At 42.0% G+C, this 21240-nt stretch overlaps 1 protein-coding gene across 4 annotated transcripts in view; it reads right to left on the bottom strand.

Annotated features, from left to right (window-relative positions):
• Nucleotides 1-21240, bottom strand: part of COL11A1 (collagen type XI alpha 1 chain) — a 255976-nt gene that overhangs the window by 32313 nt on the left and 202423 nt on the right. For all 4 annotated transcript variants that reach the window (XM_053391592.1, XM_053391595.1, XM_053391593.1 and 1 more), the window contains 8 exons: nucleotides 19523-19576; nucleotides 19098-19151; nucleotides 18940-18993; nucleotides 10537-10590; nucleotides 9382-9489; nucleotides 8029-8082; nucleotides 7087-7140; nucleotides 5549-5602 (listed from right to left, as the gene is read on the bottom strand). In XM_053391592.1, coding sequence (XP_053247567.1) covers nucleotides 5549-5602; nucleotides 7087-7140; nucleotides 8029-8082; nucleotides 9382-9489; nucleotides 10537-10590; nucleotides 18940-18993; nucleotides 19098-19151; nucleotides 19523-19576 — 486 coding nt within the window. The remainder of the gene's footprint in view (nucleotides 1-5548; nucleotides 5603-7086; nucleotides 7141-8028; nucleotides 8083-9381; nucleotides 9490-10536; nucleotides 10591-18939; nucleotides 18994-19097; nucleotides 19152-19522; nucleotides 19577-21240) is intronic.

Below are 21240 nucleotides of genomic sequence, written 5' to 3'. Positions count from 1 at the left end.
AAGAGTGGAAGGAGAAAGGGCAATGGATGTGTTAGTCAACATGATTGTGGAGCCCAGGGGGTTTCTGCTTCCAAGCAATGAATCTGCACTCAATCTCCCTGTTACTGAGTAGGTGGAAATATAAATTCATAGTGGCATTGCTTTCCAGAAGGGTTCTGGAGTCACAGCACCATAAGAAAAACCAGCAGTGTCGCTTGTGAAATGTAGCTTGTATCACAGAATTGTCACTGCAGCTTCTAGGAGAAACACGTACTGCTCTTTTGAGAAATGATCCCACCGAAAGTCAAACTTTTTTTATACCACCAGTGTCAACAGGAGAGGTTTTCAACACATGCCTAACTGTGTCTAAAGGTAAAGGGACCCCTGACCATTAGGTCCAGTCGTGGACGACTCTGGGGTTGTGGCGCTCAACTCGCTTTATTGGCCAAGGAAGCCGACGTACAGCTCTGGCGAACCAGAGCAGTGCACAGAAACACCGTATACCTTCCCGCTGGAGTGGTACCTATTTATCTACTTGCACTTCGACATGCTTTGGAACTGCTAGGTTGGCAGGAGAAGGAACCGAGCAACAGGAGCTCACCCAGTTGCGGGGATTCGAACTGCCAACCTTCTGATTGGAAAGTCTAGGCTCTGTGGTTTAACCGACAGCGCCACCCCGCGTCCCTTCTAACTGTGTCTACTGAGGCGTAAATGCTATTGAATTCTGTGGGGCTTACTACCAGGTAAGTAGAAATGGGGTTGCAGCCTTAGTCAGGGGAAGAGCTCAATGGCAGAACATCTGCTTTGAATGCAGAAGGTCCCAAATTTAATCCCTGTGAATCTCCAGTTACGACTGAGAGACTCCTGTGTCTGAAACTCTGGACAGCTACCAGTCTGTGTAGCTATTGAGCTAGATCATCCACTGGTCTGATTCAGTATGAGGTAGCTTTCTATGCTCCTCAGTTTCCCAGGGATATCGCTAGAGACCATAGCTGAGTGACAGGACAGATGTTTTGCATGGAGAAGATCCAGGTTCCATCTCCAGCACCTCCTGTTTTAAAAAAGGATCTGATAGTAGGTGATAGTGATGACCTTGGTCTTAGAATCTGCAGAGCCACTGCTGGTCATACCTTGGTTGTCGAACGGAATCCATTCCCAAAGTCCGTTTGACTTCCGAAAATGTTCAACAGCCAAGGTGTGGCTTCCGATTGGCTGCAGGAGCTTCCTGCACTCAATCAGAAGCCGTGTTGGACATTCAGGTTCCAAACAACTTTTGCAAACCGAAACACTCACTTCCGAGTTTGTGGCATTTGGGAGCCAAAACGTTCGACTTGCAAGGTGTTTGGGATCCAGGGTATGACTGTATATACAAAACTGAGCTTGGTGGATAAACAATAGACGGAGAAACGGTATGAGGCTGCTTCCTATGATTTTAGCATGTTAAGCCCAATTCCACACATAGGCTTATGCTAGTAATTTGTGATGGACCAATGATCTAGGAGTGGGAAGAGGACCAACATTCTTTCATTTCCCAAAGCGTTTCCCAAAAAAGTTTGTTTGGGAAAGTGTGGATTTGGTAGGTTCATATTTAATGGGAACTTAAATTTCTTCCCCATCCCTAAACAAGATTAAACTACCATTCTAGATAGCATTTAGACTAGGGATGGGTGGCCACCATCTTGTACTTCACCTGATGGGACAAAATGACCAGGAGTGAGTGAGCTTCCTCAGGCTTGGGGAGCTTATGTCTATGAGATATAAAGCTCCTTTGCTCCCAAGGATTAGAACTGTCTATTCATTCCCCCCCCTTTTAAAGCCTCTGGGAGGTATTGCACACTTCCTTCAAGTGTGTTGTGCTTGGATGAAACAAAGTTACAATGGCAAAAAGCCTTTTCCCTCAGCTCTAATAAACTTATGCATTGTTAAATCTTCGACCGAGTCATACCCCACTTCTAGTGGAAAGATTACTAATGCCACAGTAATCGTTTTCAGCATTATAAATGTGCAGTAAGTTGGTGGAACAAATAGATTATTGTGTAAAATAGATAAAACTAATTAAGCATGTCAGCTCACTCAAGCCTATTATATAGAACAGTTTATCTCATTTTGTTAAATAGATTATGGCTTACATTTAATGATGCTGTATGTTTAAAAAACTGTTAAAATTCAACTAATTAGTTGAGAAAGAGGGTTTAGATGATCATACATCTGCATAGATTATTGTGTATCTGCAAAGCATCAAAAGACTAATGATAGTAGGATAATTACAGACCTATCAACTTTTTGAAGGTTACTAAAACATTGCTATTTTTTTTCTGAAGACACTGCTTTTTATTTGGCACTGAACATTATTTTATCTTAAAACATATTACTTGGGAGTAAGCTTCACTCAATGAATTTAGAACTATAGTGTTTTCTAAGCAACAGAATATAAAGTAGTGCTATGTTGTTGTTTTCTGAGCAAGGCCAAATCGAATTATTGCCACAGACAATCAACTTACTTTTTAAAAAAAGAAAAGAAAAGAAAGAGTATTATTATTATTATTATTATTGGCAGGCATATATGCAGGCTTATGGATAAACGAAACAGGAAAAAAACATATCTTGGCCATTCTTGTTGTTCCATGATAAAACTCCTTTGAAAAATGCATTTTTGTTTTGGCTGTCACCGAATCAAGTAATTTTTAGTTCATTAACCTGCCTTTTCAATCAGTTAACCAATTTAATTTCAATGAATTTGTATTTTACCAACATTTCCATAGTGGTAACTTTGTGATACATGATAATAAACTGAGAAATAAGAGCTAGAGCTGACTCCTGAGAATGATGCAGATAATTCATAGCATTGCAAACCTCAGAACTGCTTTTCTTAATAGCTCTGTGTATGTGTAGAATGTGATATAGGCAAACAGGAGTCACGCAATAATTTGGTAGCAATGTTGTTGTTGTTGTGTTGTTGTTGTTGTTGTTGTTGTTGTTGTTGTTAAGAAGTAGAAGTAGAAGGCTCATTTTACCATATGTGGTGAACATGGAGAATAGCTTTTGGGAGATGATTTATAATTAGTTGAAAAAGATATTTAAAGTAACTTTCCTAAAAAGACCAGAAGCTTTATTACTAGGGATAACTGGAGCAGATATCTGCCCCCAAAGATAAATATTTTTCTTTACGAAATGACAGCAACACAAATACTATACACACAAAAATGGCACAACGAGGTGGCACCTACCAAGGAAGAATGGCAGCTGAAATTGATAAAATATGTAGAATTGGCAAGTCTGACGTGTAAAATTAGAGATCAGAGAGAGACTGGTTTTTCAAAAGATTGGGAAATGTTTTCAGAATACTTAAAAACTCAGTGTAAATATGTTAAAACACAAATAGGGTTTGAGTAAGAACAGCAGGGGGTGAACTTTTGGGGGGGTTTTGTAAAAAGGTGAAAGTATAGAGTAACTATAATATGCAGCATAAATTGAAAATTTGAGGGAACCATGGAGGGAAGGAAGGGGAGGGAAGTCGTAGGTGGAATGATTGTTAAATTTGAAATGCTGTTGAATTGTTTATTTGTTTAAAAATCTATAAATAAGATTATAGAAAATAAAGAAATTTGGATGTAATAAACTGTGATTTAACGGGGATTATAGTTTCTTTGGACATTTAGAATATTCAGTATACTACTACTGAGAAAAGGGACGCGGGTGGCGCTGTGGGTAAAAGCCTCAGCGCCTAGGGCTTGCCGATCGAAAGGTCGGCGGTTCGAATCCCCGCGGCGGGGTGCGCTCCCGTTGTTCGGTCCCAGCGCCTGCCAACCTAGCAGTTCGAAAGCACCCCCGGGTGCAAGTAGATAAATAGGGACCGCTTACTAGCGGGAAGGTAAACGGTGTTCCGTGTGCGGCTCTGGCTCGCCAGAGCAGCGATGTCACGCTGGCCACGTGACCCGGAAGTGTCTCCGGACAGCACTGGCCCCCGGCCTCTTGAGTGAGATGGGCGCACAACCCTAGAGTCTGTCAAGACTGGCCCGTACGGGCAGGGGTACCTTTACCTTTACCTTTTACTACTGAGAAAACAACAGGATTCCCATCCTGATGAGCTTTTAACCGACTCTCAATCTTGCTTTCCCTTGTTCCAGCTCAGCCACCTGAAGCAGTTGGTTGTCAGCTACAAAAGCTGATGTCATTTTGTAATAAAAAGGTGATTAAAAGTTAGTCTCAAGGTGCCATCAAACACATTTCTTTCATCACGGAAGACTAGCACATGGGTTTTATATTGTATTAATATTTTAGCTTTCACTCTCTGTTGCTGGAACACACCAGAACAAAAAAACAGCCCTAAAAAACCCAAGCTACTGTGCCCTTAAGCCACAGGCTTGCTGATTAAAATTTGTCCCAATTAAATTGATCAAAGCTTGCTGCACTAGTTTCAATGAATTAGCATATAATAATGAGCAATGGAGGGTTTTTTTTTCCTTTTAGAAAAATGGCAATTCTAGGGGAAAAAACAACAGAACAGGAAGAGCTGAATAATGCATTTGCACTAGGGTCTCTTAAAAAAAAATGACCATGCACTCATTACAAAATGCACTCAACATGTATTACAGCCATTCTGACCCTGTTCTAACATACAGCAATTGCTTATCATCACCAACTCTATGATCCACAACTCAGGTACAATGACGAACTTAAGTGTATTTATACCCCTAAAGGTCATTGGTACCTCACACACAATTCATAACTTCTCTGTAAGTAAGAAAGGAAACAACACATCTTTCCAAATATGGTACATTTCTGTTAAAACTGTTTACTATGTACAAGTTGGATCTTGAAGCTACATACAGAGAAAAAATATCATATCAATGGATTACCATAAGCTTGATCTTTGACATTATTATGCCTTCCTATGAGACTGATCCCAGATTGTGGATGTGTAAGATAAATCAACTTAATTACTTCACTGAAGCATTGCAGAAAAAGTTGCAGTCAATACTCCACCTTTAGAGTACGGTCAAACCTCAGGCTTTGGACTTAATCCGTTCCAGAAGCACGTTTGGCTTCCAAAATGTTTGACAACCAAGCCGTGGCTTTTGATTGGTTGCAGGAGCATCCTGCACCCAAGCGGAAGCTGCGTTGGACGTTCGGCTTCTGAAAAATATTTGAAAACCGGAGCATTTACTTCCCAGTTTTCAGCGTTCAGGAGCCGAAATGTTTCAAAATGGAGGCGTTCGGGATCCAAGGTATGATTGTAACTTGAAGTTGAAATGTGCTGTACCAGAAGTGGCCATGAATTATGGCATAAAAGACTTCAGCTTGTGTGGTGGGAATTTCCCCCTACCTTTCCACATGTACCTGCTCTACCCCCCAAAACTGCCTTGGGGTGGGTTGGGGGTCAGGAGAGCCCCCAGAACAGCACATGGAGGAAGGAAGGAGGAGAAGGGGCAATTGGGTTCTTTATGCTATTTTTTAATAGGAAAACAAGCCCACACAAACTTGAACTTGGAGCGGGGGGCACAATGTTAGGGAAATGATATTGAGGTAAAATGCCAGAAAAAAACTTGCATAGAGAAACACGACTTACTCTCTTCCCAGGAGGGCCAGGGGGTCCTGCTTCACCTGAAGGACCTGGTGGACCCTGGAAAAATAAAATATCTGTATGAATACCCTTGGTACGTGCCACTGAAGATCAGGAAATATTGTATTGACACAGAACAGTCCTTGACACTTTCAGATATATTTGATCAGGGATCCTTTGTAGTGACAGTTGTACAAATGGACAGTTCTCAAACAGTTTCTGCATCAATTACCATTTTCAAAAAAAAAAAAAAAGGTCCACATGAAAATTCGTATGAATTTACATGTGTATTACTCCTACTATACACATTTCTGTATGGACGTTTTCCTAATAATATGCTCTTTTTTTGCAAACTATTCTCCCCTGATATAATGCACTTTGCATTTTATTTCTGTAAATATGTGCATTTTTGCGTGCACTGTCCGTAATATTTTTGCTCAAGAAGTGCACCACAACCCCCCCCCCCCCAATTCCTAGATAGTAATTACTCATTCACCTCTATTATAAGTGAATAACTGGAAAGGCCAGCAAGCTTTTATCTCAGGATGCCCCTGTTTTTTCACATCTAGGTTCCATTATCAGTGGAATTAATCAAGTTTAAACAGAGTAGGGTGTCCTCGTCTTAAAAACCTATTACAGAGGCACCACTGGACCTTCTTCTGGAACTTCTTTGTATTGTTATTTTAGATCTCATGCGGAAATTGTTCAATTTGGTTGCGTACTTCTGTTTGCTTTAATTTTTTGTCTGTGATTATTTGCAATTATGTAATTATGTGATTTTTATATGTTGTAAGTTGCCTTGAGCATGGTTTTAACTTTGGAAAGGCAGCTCACAAATAAAATTATTGATTGACTGATATTGAAAAGACGTTTTGATCTGATGTGGTGAGCTGGAATTCAGGCATGCCTAAAATGTCCAGTTCCCACTAGCCTTGCCATAAGTACCTATTTGAATTCCTTGTAGCTGTCTGTCCACATAAGCATTTTATATATCACTTTCTTCCCAGAGTCTACCTTACTGCTCATTCAAATAATACACACAACATAAAATCATTCCCAAATGGCCATGTCATGCAGTTGGTCTTAGGACAGCCTGTGTAAGTCCAAGCAAAGTTTAATTTGGAAGTACCGTATTTTTCCGTGTATAAGACTAGGTTTTTCTTACCAATTTTAAATTTTAGGTTTAAAATTGGGGCTCGTCTTATACATGGGTAGTACTGAGGGGTGTTTTTTTAATTTGGAGTCCCCAAAAATAAGGGGCATCTTATACATGGGGGCGTCTTATACACGGAAAAATAAGGTAACCTATGAATTGTTCTGGATCTCAGCTAATTACTTCCTCTGGTGCTTATTCATCCACTTCCAGCACTTGTTTCCCACTGAGAAAAGATTTAAATTTGAGAAGAAAATGCAATCAATGGTTGCATTATTTTGCTTTCATTTTGTGTGTGTGTCCTCATATGTTCTAGGAATGCAACCTGCAATTTTTCAGTGAAAATTCCACATTCCAAATACCGCAGAGCTATTAGAGATATTTTACTTACGGGTTGGCCTGGGTCACCATCTTCACCTTTCTCCCCTCCTGTACCATCAGTTCCCTAGGAAGAAAAAGACAATGTTTGTCTCACTTAACCCTGCCTGAATTTTGTATCCTGTACAGAAAAATGACGTTCATTTAGAAGAACTACTACAGACTTGCAGAAAAGATTGCTCATGTAAATCCCACACTTCATCTAATTGCTCTCAAGAGGGACTTGCATATGGTTCTCAGGCAGCCTCTCCTATAGGCAGTTTTGCAGGGCCAATCCTAATTAGCTGTAGCAGCATTCATTCTCAGACACTTGCTTGGGCTGGGCAAAGTAGCCAACTAGAAAAAAAAAATTCAATGTATAATAGTTTGAATATTGGACTAAGGGTGTGAAGATCCAGGTTCCAATCCTCAGTCATAGAGTTCCTGGTTAACCTTGGGCCACCCTCACAGGGTTGTTGTGAGCGTAACCTGTGACCTCCTTGGTAGGATAAATATAAAATGGACATAAAACAACCGTCCAGATTGAATGATCTACTTATGGTTAGAACTGCATGCAAAGAACATGGCTTCTCTTCCATTAAAAGCAAAATTGGGCCAGTCCCCAGGGCAGAGCTTTTTGCTCAAGACTCTCCAACCACACGCTTCCACCAAACCACACCCAACATTGGTTGAAGCCACAGGAATGTCACTTAGGTGTGAAAATGGATGCTGCCCAGTTAGAGCATGGTGCTGATAATGCCAAGGTTGCAGGTTCAATCCCCGTATGGCACAGCTACATATTCCTGCTTTGCAGGGGGCTGGACTAGATGATCCCCAGTGTCCTATAAAATTCTATGATACAGTGTAATCTTATCTGTGTCTACAGAGAAGCCATCTCACAGAGTTTGACATGACTCATTCCAGGGTAAGTGTCTACAGGATTGCTACTAGCCATCTGAATTGTCAAGATACTCACAGCAGGCCCAGGTTCACCAGGGGGACCAGGGTCACCAGGAAAGCCAACAGGACCCTACAGAGACAGAAAGCAAGTTAAGTTTGGTGGTATCAACTAAAGATTGGAACCAGTGACAACAAACAACCAAGTTATTAATGGCAGACACAGTGTAGAAATAACGAAGACCGAGGTTCTGGAGCATAAGTGGGGATGCCTTTTTTGCTGATGGGTAATCTGTTGTGTGGGCAAGGCTGAAGCCAGACGTGGGTGGGGGCAGAGCCAAAAGTGGGACTATTTCCCCATTTTTCTTTGTATTTCTATCACCCCTTCCTCGCTCTCTGTCCTTCAGTGTTGTATGGGCAATCTATCTGGAAGATATTTGTATTTTGAGGAGTTAGTGATCTAACATGGTTATCCTTCCTGCCCCCTGTTCCTACTTTCCCCCCTATCTTTTAAGGTGTGAGACCCTTTTCTGATGTCCTAATCAGCTGGGAGGAGATGAAGCCTCACCCCCAGCTGCCTTAATTAGTCTGGGAGGATAGTGCTGGAAACCTTCTTTGATGTTGGAAATTGTTAAATTGAGGCATTGGGAGGAGGTGACTCTATAAAATCAGATGGTTTGGGCAGAGTTTCTCTGAAGCTTGTGTACAGACTGATGGGCCGCAGGGCCATGCAAGCAGAGGCTACCTGGGGGAGTCACTTCACCACTTCTTGAGGGCTTCCAAGTGGCAGATAGAAGTGCATGCTGTGTGTGTGTGTGTGTGTGTGTGTGTGTGTGTGTGTGTGGTACCTCGGGTTAAGTACTTAATTCGTTCTGGAGGTCCGTTCTTAACCTGAAACTGTTCTTAACCTGAAGCACCACTTTAGCTAATGGGGCCTCCTGCTGCTGCCGCACCGCCGGAGCACGATTTCTGTTCTCATCCTGGAGCAAAGTTCTTAACCCGAGGTACTATTTCTGGGTTAGCAGAGTCTGTAACCTGAAGCGTATGTAACCTGAAGCGTATGTAACCCAAGGTACCACTGTGTGTGTGTGTGTGTTGCTTGCTGTTTACGAATAAAATCTTCTTCCCACCCACTTGTGTTATGTATTGCTTCTCAATCTCTTTTTAAAGAACAGCCTTGCATTTGGCAAGACAAATGCCCAATTCTCTCTCTGCCTTCTCACCCACTGGGCTGCTAGGGGTAGGACTAGAGGTCTTGGACTGGGCTTCTGAAATAAGTTTGAGGGTTGTATAGAGTTACCCTCATGGCTGCTTTGGCTTTAGCAAGGCAGCAGAGCATGTCAGAAAGAATAAATTCATGGAACAGGGCTGTATTGCATTATAAATCCATTGTCTTATTTTTTTAAAATAAAAAAATGATAGGGTCACTTACCGGGTTACCTTTAGGTCCGTCATCACCTGGAGGTCCTTTAATACCTGCTGGTCCAGCTGCCCCTGGTGGTCCAGCCTCACCCTTTTCACCCCTTTCCCCTTTTGGACCCTGCGAAGGACAGACACAATTGTCAGGGCATTATGTAAACTGACACAGGGGCAGAAAAGGAAATCAGCTGTAGAATGTTCTGAAGAGATAATCGCCACATTTTAATGGGGAAAGCTTTGTAACATATTGAACTCCCCACCCACAAAAAATATCTGTAGAACACCTGGAAGGTCCAGATCGGCCTCCAGATTGGAAAGTAGTCCCACTGCCAATTACATTTTGACATCATTTATTTTTACGATTGCAAGAATGTAGGGAGGGAGCAAGAAATGAGAAAGGAATTTATTGGTGTGCACACCTTCCCATCAGATGTCAAGGAAATAAGCATCAATCAGACTTTTAGAAGACATCTGAAGGCAGCCCCTGTACAGGAAGGTTTTTAATGTTTGAAGTTTTTGTGTTTTAATATTTTGTTGGTAGATACCCAGAGTGGTTGGGGCAACCCAGTCAGATGGGCGGTATATAAATGAAATCATCATCATTGAATTGTCCTCTGTAGAGCAAGGACTATTGGAGAAATGTTGGTAGAACTCAGTCCCTAATCTGTAGGCCAATAAAATGTTGATGGGCATGTATGACTCCTTCCAGAATGAAACCCTAGGGAAGCCAATTGGGGCAAGGGCAGCTCTCCAAATCAACAGGCAAGAGGACCCAGCAGATCAGCTGGGTCAGAAAAATAGGCAGAGAGGGCAGGTATCCACTGAGGAATCCAGGAACTGGGGTGAAGTGGAGAGCTGGAGAGAAAGATGTAGCCTAATTTCCTAACCAGCAACCCCCAATATTTGAAAGGCTGAGCTTCCAGAGCCCATTGAGTATGTCCAGGCAGTTGAGCTGTGTAAGTTTACTAGCCAATTAGATTGTAGCTAATGACCAAAAATCGTTGGACTGAGTGCAAGGGCTCTTTCTCTCATTCATATACCTAGGAAACACCTATAACCCCTGATGCAATGAAATAAAGACATGTTATCCCTTGAAGTTGTAGAAAGGTTAAGGCTACATTACAATAACACTTTATTAAAAAAAATTTTTTTTTAAATTAACACTTACCCCTGTTCCAGCTTCTCCAGGAGGGCCAGGGTTACCAGCTTCTCCGGGTTCACCCTACAAGAGTCCAGAATTATTTCAGAAAAATCAAACATTGTTTTCTACTATTACCTGAATTCTCATCAAACAGTATTTCTCTCTATCTCCTCCCCCGCCCCTCACTTTGTCTGAAAGTAAATCCCACAGAATTAGGAAATGCTAATGGAAAACTACTTCAAAGTGATTTACTTTAATTGAAAGTGATGTCAGGCGCTCAAACTAGGGAAAGAATGATAAATAAACATAGCGACAAATAATGAAATAACATGCAGACGAATAATAAAATCTTCACTGCAGGCCTCAAATGCAAACACGGCACAATTTATCGGCGATGATAGCTGTTTAGTACACCAGATGGTTTGCAAGCCATATGTAAACGATCTGTGCAAATGCAACATTTATACAGTATTAAAGAAATGTTTAAGTAAATTTATTCTTCTCTTGAGCCCAAAACCCAGAATCACACAAAACCTAAATATATCATTTCAGTAATGAGCAGTGATGGGTGAGCTCCCTTCGGCTTGATTTGGAATTGGCTCGGAACTTAGGAGGTTTCTTGGCAAAGCATTTGTGGAAAGCTCGTTTGGGGAAAGCTCATTGCTTCCTCTTTTTGTCCATAATGTTGGTGTGAGCATGCTGAGGGTGCTAGGCACATATGCATCATCACACTGCCCACTTAGAAAATTGTGATTTGGCTTGGTACCACCAGCGTGATTGAAGTTGTAATGAACACAAATGGCACAGCAAAGGGCTCAGACATTCCCCCGGTTTATTTGCTCAAGCAGCTCAGTAAATTAAAAGGTCATGAAGTTCCACAGCAGTCAATGACATTTTAGAAACCCAACAAGCTTCCTTATTCCAAGTCAGACTATTTGTTTGTCTAGCTCTGCCTTGTCAACTTTGATTGTCACTGTCTCTCCAGCATCTCAGTAGAAGGCCCTGTGTAGGCCGTACAACTCAATCCTTTTAACTGTGGGAGCCATGGATTGAAGGAAGGACTTTCTACATGAGATGCATATGGGCTATAACACTAAGCTTCCCCTTTCATTGACAGTCAGGAGTGAACATTAAGGAACTTCTGTGAATGCATCTAGAAAGCAGTTTCCTTTCACTACCTGATCTGTTGAAAGCTGCTGGCCACATGTGAGCAGAATCTCATTTAACATTCCAAGCTGGACCAAAACCTCCAGGGGATACAGTGCTCAATTCCTAATAAACCTGAGCATTATGAGTTGCATAAATTTGCATACTGAACCAGGTAATTATGGACCACTAGTTATGACTGATTGCATTCCAGCAACCTGATCCTTTGTTTCCAAGCAAATGGAAGCTACTCTAAATAATGAGTCGCATGGTATCAATACTTCTGACGTCAACACTCCAGATCAAGCCCATCAAGGGAAACTTGAGTAGAAAAGGGTTGAGGGACATGCCTTTACATCATGCAGATTCTTCCAGCTTCTCCACATCCTAGTCCTTTTTTTCTATTCACAGAGGCTTCCCACACAATTAAGAACCCTATGCAGATACCTATTTTAAACTTTTCTGCTGTACTCAGTGCAATCTGTGGCACATAAAGCAATATGTTACCTGAGACAGAGAGCTGCCACTACGACAGCACCTCATCTCGGGTTCTCTCCCAGCTCCTTCAAGAACACAGGGATGGATGTTGCCTTGGCAACCCATAAATAAGTTTGAGTCCAGAGTCTCACTCTGTGCAGCAAAAGATTGGATAAAGGTCCAAGACTAGAATATTTTCACGTCTTTCTAGGAATGGCAACTGGGTAAACACAGACCCATCCACAGCTGAGGACTGCAGGTGCTTATCATCAAGTTATGGACATATAAAACTGCCTTATATGGAGGCAGGCCATTGTTGACCACTTTGACTGGTAGTGACTTCCCAAGGCATCAGGCTGCGGTCAGTTGTGTGCAGTGAATTTTTCTGTGGGAGAACAGTTAGGGTCAGAGGCATCAGCTTGCAAGGCTGATTGGGGGTGGGACATTGTGACATCGTGCATGTGAGCATCATGTGTCACAGCCGGGCTTTGGGAAGATGGCAGGAGGGCTCTTGGACCCATCAGAGCATCGCACCTCCCTCCCTAAGCCAAGCAGAAGCTTCCTGGGCTTTGGGAAGGAGGCACCAGGAGAACATTTAGGGGACTAAATGTCGCGCTGTGGATTAAACCACAGAGCCTAGGACTTGCCAATTAGAAGGTCGGCAGTTCAAATCCCCGTGACAAGGTGAGCTCCCGTTGCTTGGTCTCTGCTCCTGCCAACCTAGCAGTTTGAAAGCACTTCAAAGTGCAAGTAGATAAATAGGTACCACTCCGGTGGGAAGGTAAAGGGCATTTCCGTGCGCTGCTCTAGTTCGCCAGAAGTGGCTTAGTCATGCTGGCCACATGACCTGGAAGCTGTACGCCAGCTCCCTCGGCCAATAAAGTGAGAGATCACCGCAACCCCAGAGTTGGTCATGACTGGACCTAATGGTCAGGGGTCCCTTTACCTTTACCTAGTCCACTGACGACACACCACTGGCTGCAGTGCTCTTCAGGCCCATTACCTGGAGATTCTACTCACTTGTAGATGCCAAAGTCTGAACCGAACACTCTTTGCAAACATACTGCTGCAGTGCTATATGCTCTCATTTCAAGGCAGCCATTTCAGAGTCCATTTAGAAATGGGCAACAAGCCCACAAGCCAAGCCAGGCTTTGTATGATCAGATTTGAAACAGGAGCACGTCAGCGATGACGGCCAGTATTCCTTCATCCCTTTCATACAGAGGTCAAGGGTTTCCCCTCACCACTTCAAAACACAGCCACTGTGTTTTCTTTGAAGCTTTCCTTTCTTCCCCCTTTCATTAATTGCAATGGCTGCTCTCTCTCTCTCTCTATTTTTTTTTAAAAACAGAGTACTTTGGGGAGAAGTTGGCTTTTAAGCGGTTTGTGCTTGAGCGTTACAGAAACCCTTTAGAGTTTCGGTGTTTTCTGAGGAGACTGGAATCATTAATCATTCAGCATTGCACAGGACATTTTCACAACAGCTACCTTTGATCAGTTTGGCCAATACGACAGCATGCATAGTAGAAATAAGAAACAACAAGGTAGTTAAAAATACAATGCATTAACTAGAACGAAATATATATGGAGTTTGCATAGATAGGTCAAGGTCAAGGACCCCTGGACGGTTAAGTCCAGTCAAAGGAAACTATGGGGTTGTGGTGCTTATCTCGCTTTGCAGGCCAAGGGAGCGGGCGTTTATCCACAGACAGCTTTCCAGGTCATGTGGCCAGCATGACTAAACTGTGTCTGGGACAACGGGACAGAAACCAGAGTGCACGAAAACATCATTTACCTTCCTGCCACAGCAGTATCTATTTATCTGCTTGCACTGGCAGGCTTTTGAACTGCTAGGTTGGCAGGAGCTGGGACAGAGAAATGGGAGCTCACTCTGTTGTGGGGATTCGAACCGCTGACCTTCCGATTGGAAAGCCCAAGAGGCTCAGTGGTTTAAACCACAGTGACATCTGTGTCCCTTTGCATAGATAGATAGACAGACAGACAGATAGATAGATGATAGATAGATAGATAGATTATAGACAGATAGATAGGCTTTGGACATTGGTTTCAGTGACTGAATGTGATCAAATGCTGCTAACTTTCAAAATTTGGCTTGGTTGTTGTTTTTTTAAACTGTTATAGACTGTAATCCCACTATTGCCTTGCTTGAAAACTTCGCAGAGAATATTTGTTGATGGGTGGCTATAGACACCGTATTAACAGGAACAATAGAGACATGCAGAAAGGCACTATGTACAGTGGGCTGCAAATTCTAGGATGCTGAGTGCCATCTGAGGATAACTTTACTTTAGGTCAAAAAATGCTTCCAACCAAAACACCATGGAAAGGAAACAAAGATCAGACACAGAAATATATAGTGCGGTTTTATTATTTTTATCCTCAGTGTTCCTAGTGGGTGAGAATTCAGAATTTTCCTTGCACGGTTTACATATTTTCTTTGAATAATAATTCTAAATCCGAATTAAGTCCGATTCACGCAGTGTTGTGTTTTTTCTCTTCCAAAAAATGGAAGACCTAGGAAGTCCCTATGTGAAGTATCAGTAAGTGCCTTTCCTGAAACTTAAGAAGCTTGTCAGAGGAAATGAAAACCCGAGATACGGGTAAGGTGAGCTACAGTTCTTTTTATTTATCTTATTGGCATAGAAAAAGAAAGGAAATAAAATTGGAAGCACCCAAAATAAGTGGCTGAATCTTCCTTTGGATAGGAAGGAGAAACACCTGGGGCTGTAAGCGAAAGAACTGCACCGCCTCGCTTTCTGGGAGTGATTAAGAAGTGGCCCGTGACAAACCCAAATGATTTTGACTGACCTGTGACTTCAGTCAGTGTTTCTGAATGCAAAGCTGTGACAGATCTGCACCTAGAGGGATAAGATCTGTGTAGCGTACCAAAAAGAATATGGAAAGGACTCGTGGTGCTCCAAGGCAAAACAATTTAGAAAGGGCTTCAGCTATGAAAAGTGGAAAGGGAATGTTCAAGAGGGCTCCATCTTTTTAGCCAACTGCTAGGTCAAGAAAGCAGAGGAAAATTGGAAATCTTCTGAAGAGGCCTTCAGAATACCTGACTGGTTTCGTCATACCAAATCCCAATATTCACAAGCAAACAAACCTGCCCAGTTTTGAATTATCTGAATAACCAAAAACAAACAAACAAACAAAAAACACCCAAGTTATAACTGCAAAACCATGTCTTCTCCTTTTTGTTCAATTACGCCGTACATGCATCAGAATAAATTATACCTCTCCTGAACATGCCTCAGCATTTTTCAATATACAGTGGTACCTCTACTTACGTTCATCTCTGGTTACGTACCCTTCGGGATACGTGTGCGGCAAACCTGGAAGTATTTTTCCGGATTTTGCCGTGCACGCCTGTGCAGAAGTGGCACCTCCAGATATGCACACCTCAGGATCCGACCAGCTTTGGAACAGATCCCGTGCTCAACCGGAGGTACCACTGTATATTACATGGTCACTAGTACTGAATAATTTGAGGCAGCGATGAATACAGACCATGGCCAGACCCCATCAGTATAGACAGATATATTGAGTGTGCATAATTAAAAGCATAGAATTATCTTAGATTTAATTTGATAAAGACTTGAAATAAATGTTCTCAATTTGCAGATTCTTTGAGATCTTAAAATTTCAACCATATGGAAAACTTTGGTCTTTAAATCTGTAAAATTTGATTTCTGTTGAATTTACCCTAATAGGAGAGAGGTGGAACTCAGATGAGAGAAGTGAGATTGAACCAAAGGTAGTTGAATTTTGTCAAACGTGTAAGTTTTTGATTTATGTATTTAAGAAATTCCGAATTCGACAATTTCACGTATGAGACACTATTTGCTGGATTTAGATACAATCATAAAGGTTCTTAGAGTGGAGCCTGTGGCACAATGGGCCAGCGTGTTTGTCTGTTAACCAGAAGGCTGGTGGTTTGAGTGCACCTAGGGATGGCCATGGCAGGATTCTTGCATGGCAGGGGGTTGGACAAGATGACCCTCAGAGTGCCTTCCAACTCTACAACATATGATTCTCATGCTTGTTTCTGACATGTCCATGCCACACAATATGTAAATTCCCTTTCATATTAATGGGTGAAAGTTTCTTCTGAATGTGCCCTACGGGAGTGGCTGGGGAAACCCAGCCAGATGGGCGGGGTATAAATAATTATTATAATAAATTATTGTGATACTTATTATCTACCCATTAAGATCTAAAATTCTTGGGTAAACCATTATCTAGCAGGGAGAACCAAATGAAACCAGGATTTGAATGTGCCATTGACTCTGGAGTTCCCATGGTTTGGACAGTGCAAAAAACTAACTCAGTGAAACCATAGTATTACTAAAGTCCACCTCACTGTGGACTCCTTCATATAACCTACTTTGTATAATCCACAGGATTTCTATCACCCATGACAGGTAAAATTAAATCTGGCAAATGAGGTAAATCCAAGGTGTACAGATTGCCTCATATTTTCAAGAAATGAAAGTCCTGCAGTGTTTCGTCTTCTCAAAACTCATTTTTGTTTTTATGTTAGATCATTACATTAAAATGGTATGTGTGTGGTTCTCTTCAACTGAAGAGAACCAACAGGAATAAATTGCATTACATAAACATGTCCTTTCCTACATATAACGGGATGGAAAAGGTCTAATCTGGATCCTGATCTTCCCAACAAAAAGTTAATAAAATACATAAGATCATAAAAGAAGTTGAAAGAGTCTTAATTTTGGTGAAATAGCATTTAAGTCAATGTTAGGTCTACAATAAACTTAACATAGTATCAGAAACAGAATCATCCCATATACTATTACTGTTGAAATATCAGCTTGGGAGGAAGACTGGTTCTTTGACATTCTCGCATTATTTTGTAAAAGTAACAGAGATTCTTGTGGCACCTTAAAGACTTACAGATTTATTATGGCATAAATATTTAGTGAGTCTGATGATGTGAACTCCAGCCCACCGAACTCCAGTCTATGCCATAATAAAAGCATTGCAGTGCAAGCCTACTCAAAGGTAAATACCATTGATTTCAATGGCATTTACTAAAAGGAAAGTAGGTATGGAATCGTATTCTTAGCCTTTACCACACTACATGATTCTTTGTAGATTTTGCTCAACAGACTAACGTAACTATATATGTGGACAAGGTCAAAATGGCTATTTTGAGACATGGTAAATTGGTAAATTTGGTAAATTAGTGCTGGAATGGGTTTGCCGTGCTATTTTAGGTGAAGTATCCTTCTGGAAAATAATTAGAAGATACAGTGGAACCTTGGTTTTCGAACGTAATCGACTTCCAAAACGTTCGCAAACTGAGGATCAATGGGTGGTTGGCAAAATCCGTTGAAAAAAGGGAGAAATGTGCCTCAGAAGCTGTTCAACTTCTGAGTCATGTTCAAAAACGAAAGCAATTACTTTCGGGTTTTTGGCGTTCAGGTTCCGAATCATTCATCAACGGAGACGTTCGAGAACCGAGGTTCCACTGTATGGATATAATTTTGAAGTTTGGCATAGATGCATACTTCCGCCTCTCCAAATTGGCACCACATATATTTGGCAAATGTATGCCAAGCTGCATGCCTGTTCCTCCTCAAGGAATTAGATTCTGCAATAGTTCCTGCCTGTGCTTGAGTTAAACATTACTTTGTGTGCATGGGGGAAGTGTGCCTGTCCTGGATCCCTGGAGCAGGAATGTATTCACTAGCTTTTAGTTTCCCAGTGAGCTATTTCTAGTAGCTCTTTGAAGCTCTTGAGTTTTAGCAGTGTTGTATGATATAGATCCAAGTGATGCAAAGGTCCTAATGAAATCATGGAAGGAGAGCAGTCTGAATTGCATGCTACTCCTTTAATCAAGCTGCATGCACACAGAATAAATCATGCAAATTGCACATAATGGCGTATTTCACTTTGCACATTTTAATCTGGTTCTAGATATGGAATGTTGAGATGAAACATGAGGCTCAACTCAGATCCACTTACTCTTGGGGTATCTACTCATGCTGCCTCTCTACAAGATGAAGAATGAGATGGATGAGTGCATTCATCTGACCATTAGACCTTCCTCATTGGGCAGATAAGCAAATAATGCTTAGGGACAACCCTGAACCTCATATTTTGTTCTTTTCCTACCTTGTACATCTTTGCTTGGTACAGCTAAAAAGCATGACTGATTCCAATGACAATGAACACACTGATTTTGAATTCTGATTCTCCACCAGACCTAACCACACATTTCCAAAATTCTCACCAACCATGAAATACAGTAATTTGGATCTGTTGGTTGTTAAACAGAACAAGAAGAAACCAGGGGCACTCCCCAATGATCTATTTATTGAACATTCATCCTGGTTTGTTTGTCAGGAGATTAGACAATGGTTGTGTACACACCATATATTTAAAGCACATGACTTCTTCCAAAGAATCCTGGGAAATGTTTATTTGGAGTGCTGGGAATTATAGTTTCTGGGGTTCTTTGAAGGAAGTCATGTGCTTTGTGTCAAAGGGACTGTTATTTTGGATTTCCCAGTGCATTTCCTTCACTTTTCTTATCACAAAATCTGATTTTTTGAGTTAGCAGACCTCCCTTGTCAACTATAATTGCATAATCTGAATTTGTATCTGAACTGTACCTGAAAACAGCAACAGTCTTGAAGCATCCGAACTAATTGGAATATGTATACAGCCGTACATCCTAAAGCATAACATTAAAATCACTTGTGTGTCACTTTGCCACACCATCATTGTTGTTCTTTTTAAGTTTGTTTGCTTACTTACCTTGTCACCAACACCTCCAACAGAGCCAACAGATCCTGGTGGACCTTGAGGACCCTGGGATGACAAAAAGGTTGTCAGTTAAATTATGTGCTTTGCTTAGTTGTTTAAAAATTGGGGAAATAATAATGTAAAAACTGTTCAAAGGATGCGTTTCTTACATCAGCTCCACTTGGACCCTGCGGACCTCTTGGGCCAGGGGGACCAGGAGGACCCTGTAGGAAACAAATACAAAATACAAATTAATCAGGTTTACATTCATTAAAACCAGCACAAGGGCCATTAGCTTAGCATTTTTCAGAACTAGCTAGGAGCTTCTAATGTATGACAAAGGGAGTCACAATTACAGTGAATGTGCCAATTCTAGTATCAATTCTTGTAGCATTTGGACAGCCGTATTGGGCTGGTTCATAAACTCAGTTGGCTATCTTACCACTAACAGTAATGATATCTGGAGCAAGACTCACCTGAAGATCGTATGACCAAGAGATAGGAGGAGAGAGTGAGAAGAAAGTCCTTCTATTTTTGTGTAATAATCTATGTCATTCGCCTATTGAACACTGAATAGCAGAGGAGAAGGACTTACCATTGGACCAACATCACCATTTTCACCTTTTTCCCCTGGTGGGCCAGGAAGACCCTAGGAACAAAAAAAGGGATGGGTTTATATATTTAATTATCTCAGATTATCTCAATGTAAACTACAATCCCCAATAAGATACATCTTTAAATGTAAGAACATTTCATTCCTGGCTGGCCAGCAAGTACCTTCAGGGACAGACAGCAGAAGGGTTTTCAAACGTGGATTTAGCAGAATGTGTTGCGTGGCCCTTCACCTTGTTCATGACCAGTTTCTAATGAAGTAATGAAGCATTTTTTTCTTGGCAAGTCTGCAGTGCTTAGTAGCAACTTTACTCAGCCCCCTCGAGAAGGAGATTTGCAGGGTCTCCAGTCCTTTGTTGGAAAATGAGCCATGGAGCAAGAAAAAAAGCCAACCAACTAAACAGCATCAGAATACTTGTGCTTTCCTGTTTTATCATCTAACGTGCATAAATGAGACAGCTTCGCTTTCCTTTATTGTACTGTTTTGTCCATTTCAATGTTTAATAGACTATGCTGCATTCAGATGGAAGGCTGTAACAGATAGTAAGGCGCATCATGAAATACATCCATTGATTGCAATAGATGAAGGAAGGTAGAGGAGTTGCATTTTTGTCTCATTACCGCTTTCTAAATAATGACAGGTATTTTCCGTTATCTAGAGCTGCACTAAATGTGGGATGTACAACACTAATTCCTGACGTTGAGATGCTTGGATTGTGCACTGAATTCATTCAGAACCCCAGCATGCCTGGACACTGTGCCATTTGGAAGAAACTGTCTTCCTCCCCTATTGATGTATAAATTTATTAAGCTGCTTCACTCTCAAAAATTCACAAACTTTTGCTATATATTTTTTCTTCTTCTGAGCGCTACATTTCCTCAGAGGCAATCTGTTGGGATCACATGCTAGAGGTGAGCAGTCCCAAATATAGTGGGCAGACCAGACACAGTGGTGTGGGCAGGACCCCTTACCCTTCTCTGCCATCCCCATTTTTTCTTTATGCAGCAGCAGAGGAAGCCGTTCGGGTGCCTGGGGAGGCGCACCCAGGGGTGGGGTGAGCCGCCCATAGAGGCAGGGTGCACTGCAGGGCCTCCAGAGTCTGCCTGCCTCCTCCCACTCTGCTGCCCTACAGATGGAAGGACGCAGCGGGCAGACCGTTTGGGCAGCACAGAGCCTTTGCACACTCAAGCCACCATGTCTCTCCCAGGAGAGACGTGTGGCTCAGGCGTGCCGCAGGCCCCACGGTGAGTGCTGCCTGGCATTTTGTCACCCCCTCAGTGGTGACACCTGGGTTGTCCCGCACCCACCGCACCCCCTTCCTTTGCCCCTGTCTCTACGCCAGCCCCATTCCACCATTCCCCTCTTGAACACCAACTGCCTACCACCTGCCTACCTCTTGAACACCAACTGCCTACAATACAGCCTAATGACCGGTTCCTTTTTTGAAGTGAAAGCATTATAATTACTCTCTCCAACATCTCGACACTGGTCCTTATTGGAAAGATGGAAAAACAAACCCACAGTCCTGTGCCTATAGGGAAATTGTTGCAGGGGCCAGTGGAACATTCCTGGGCAGGAAATGGAGGGATGGATAGGCAACAAAAGAGGCAGGCTTCCTATTTAGAGTATAGGACTGTGCAGATCCTAAGGAGGAAGATGCCATTCGTCTCCATGGCAATCCCTCCACTTCTACACAGCTG

The sequence above is a fragment of the Podarcis raffonei genome, chromosome 6 (genome assembly GCF_027172205.1).
Source record: "Podarcis raffonei isolate rPodRaf1 chromosome 6, rPodRaf1.pri, whole genome shotgun sequence".
In the NCBI taxonomy this organism is placed as follows: domain Eukaryota; kingdom Metazoa; phylum Chordata; class Lepidosauria; order Squamata; family Lacertidae; genus Podarcis; species Podarcis raffonei.
Note: the sequence above shows the minus strand (reverse complement) of the source record. Positions and strands in the feature narration are given on the sequence as shown.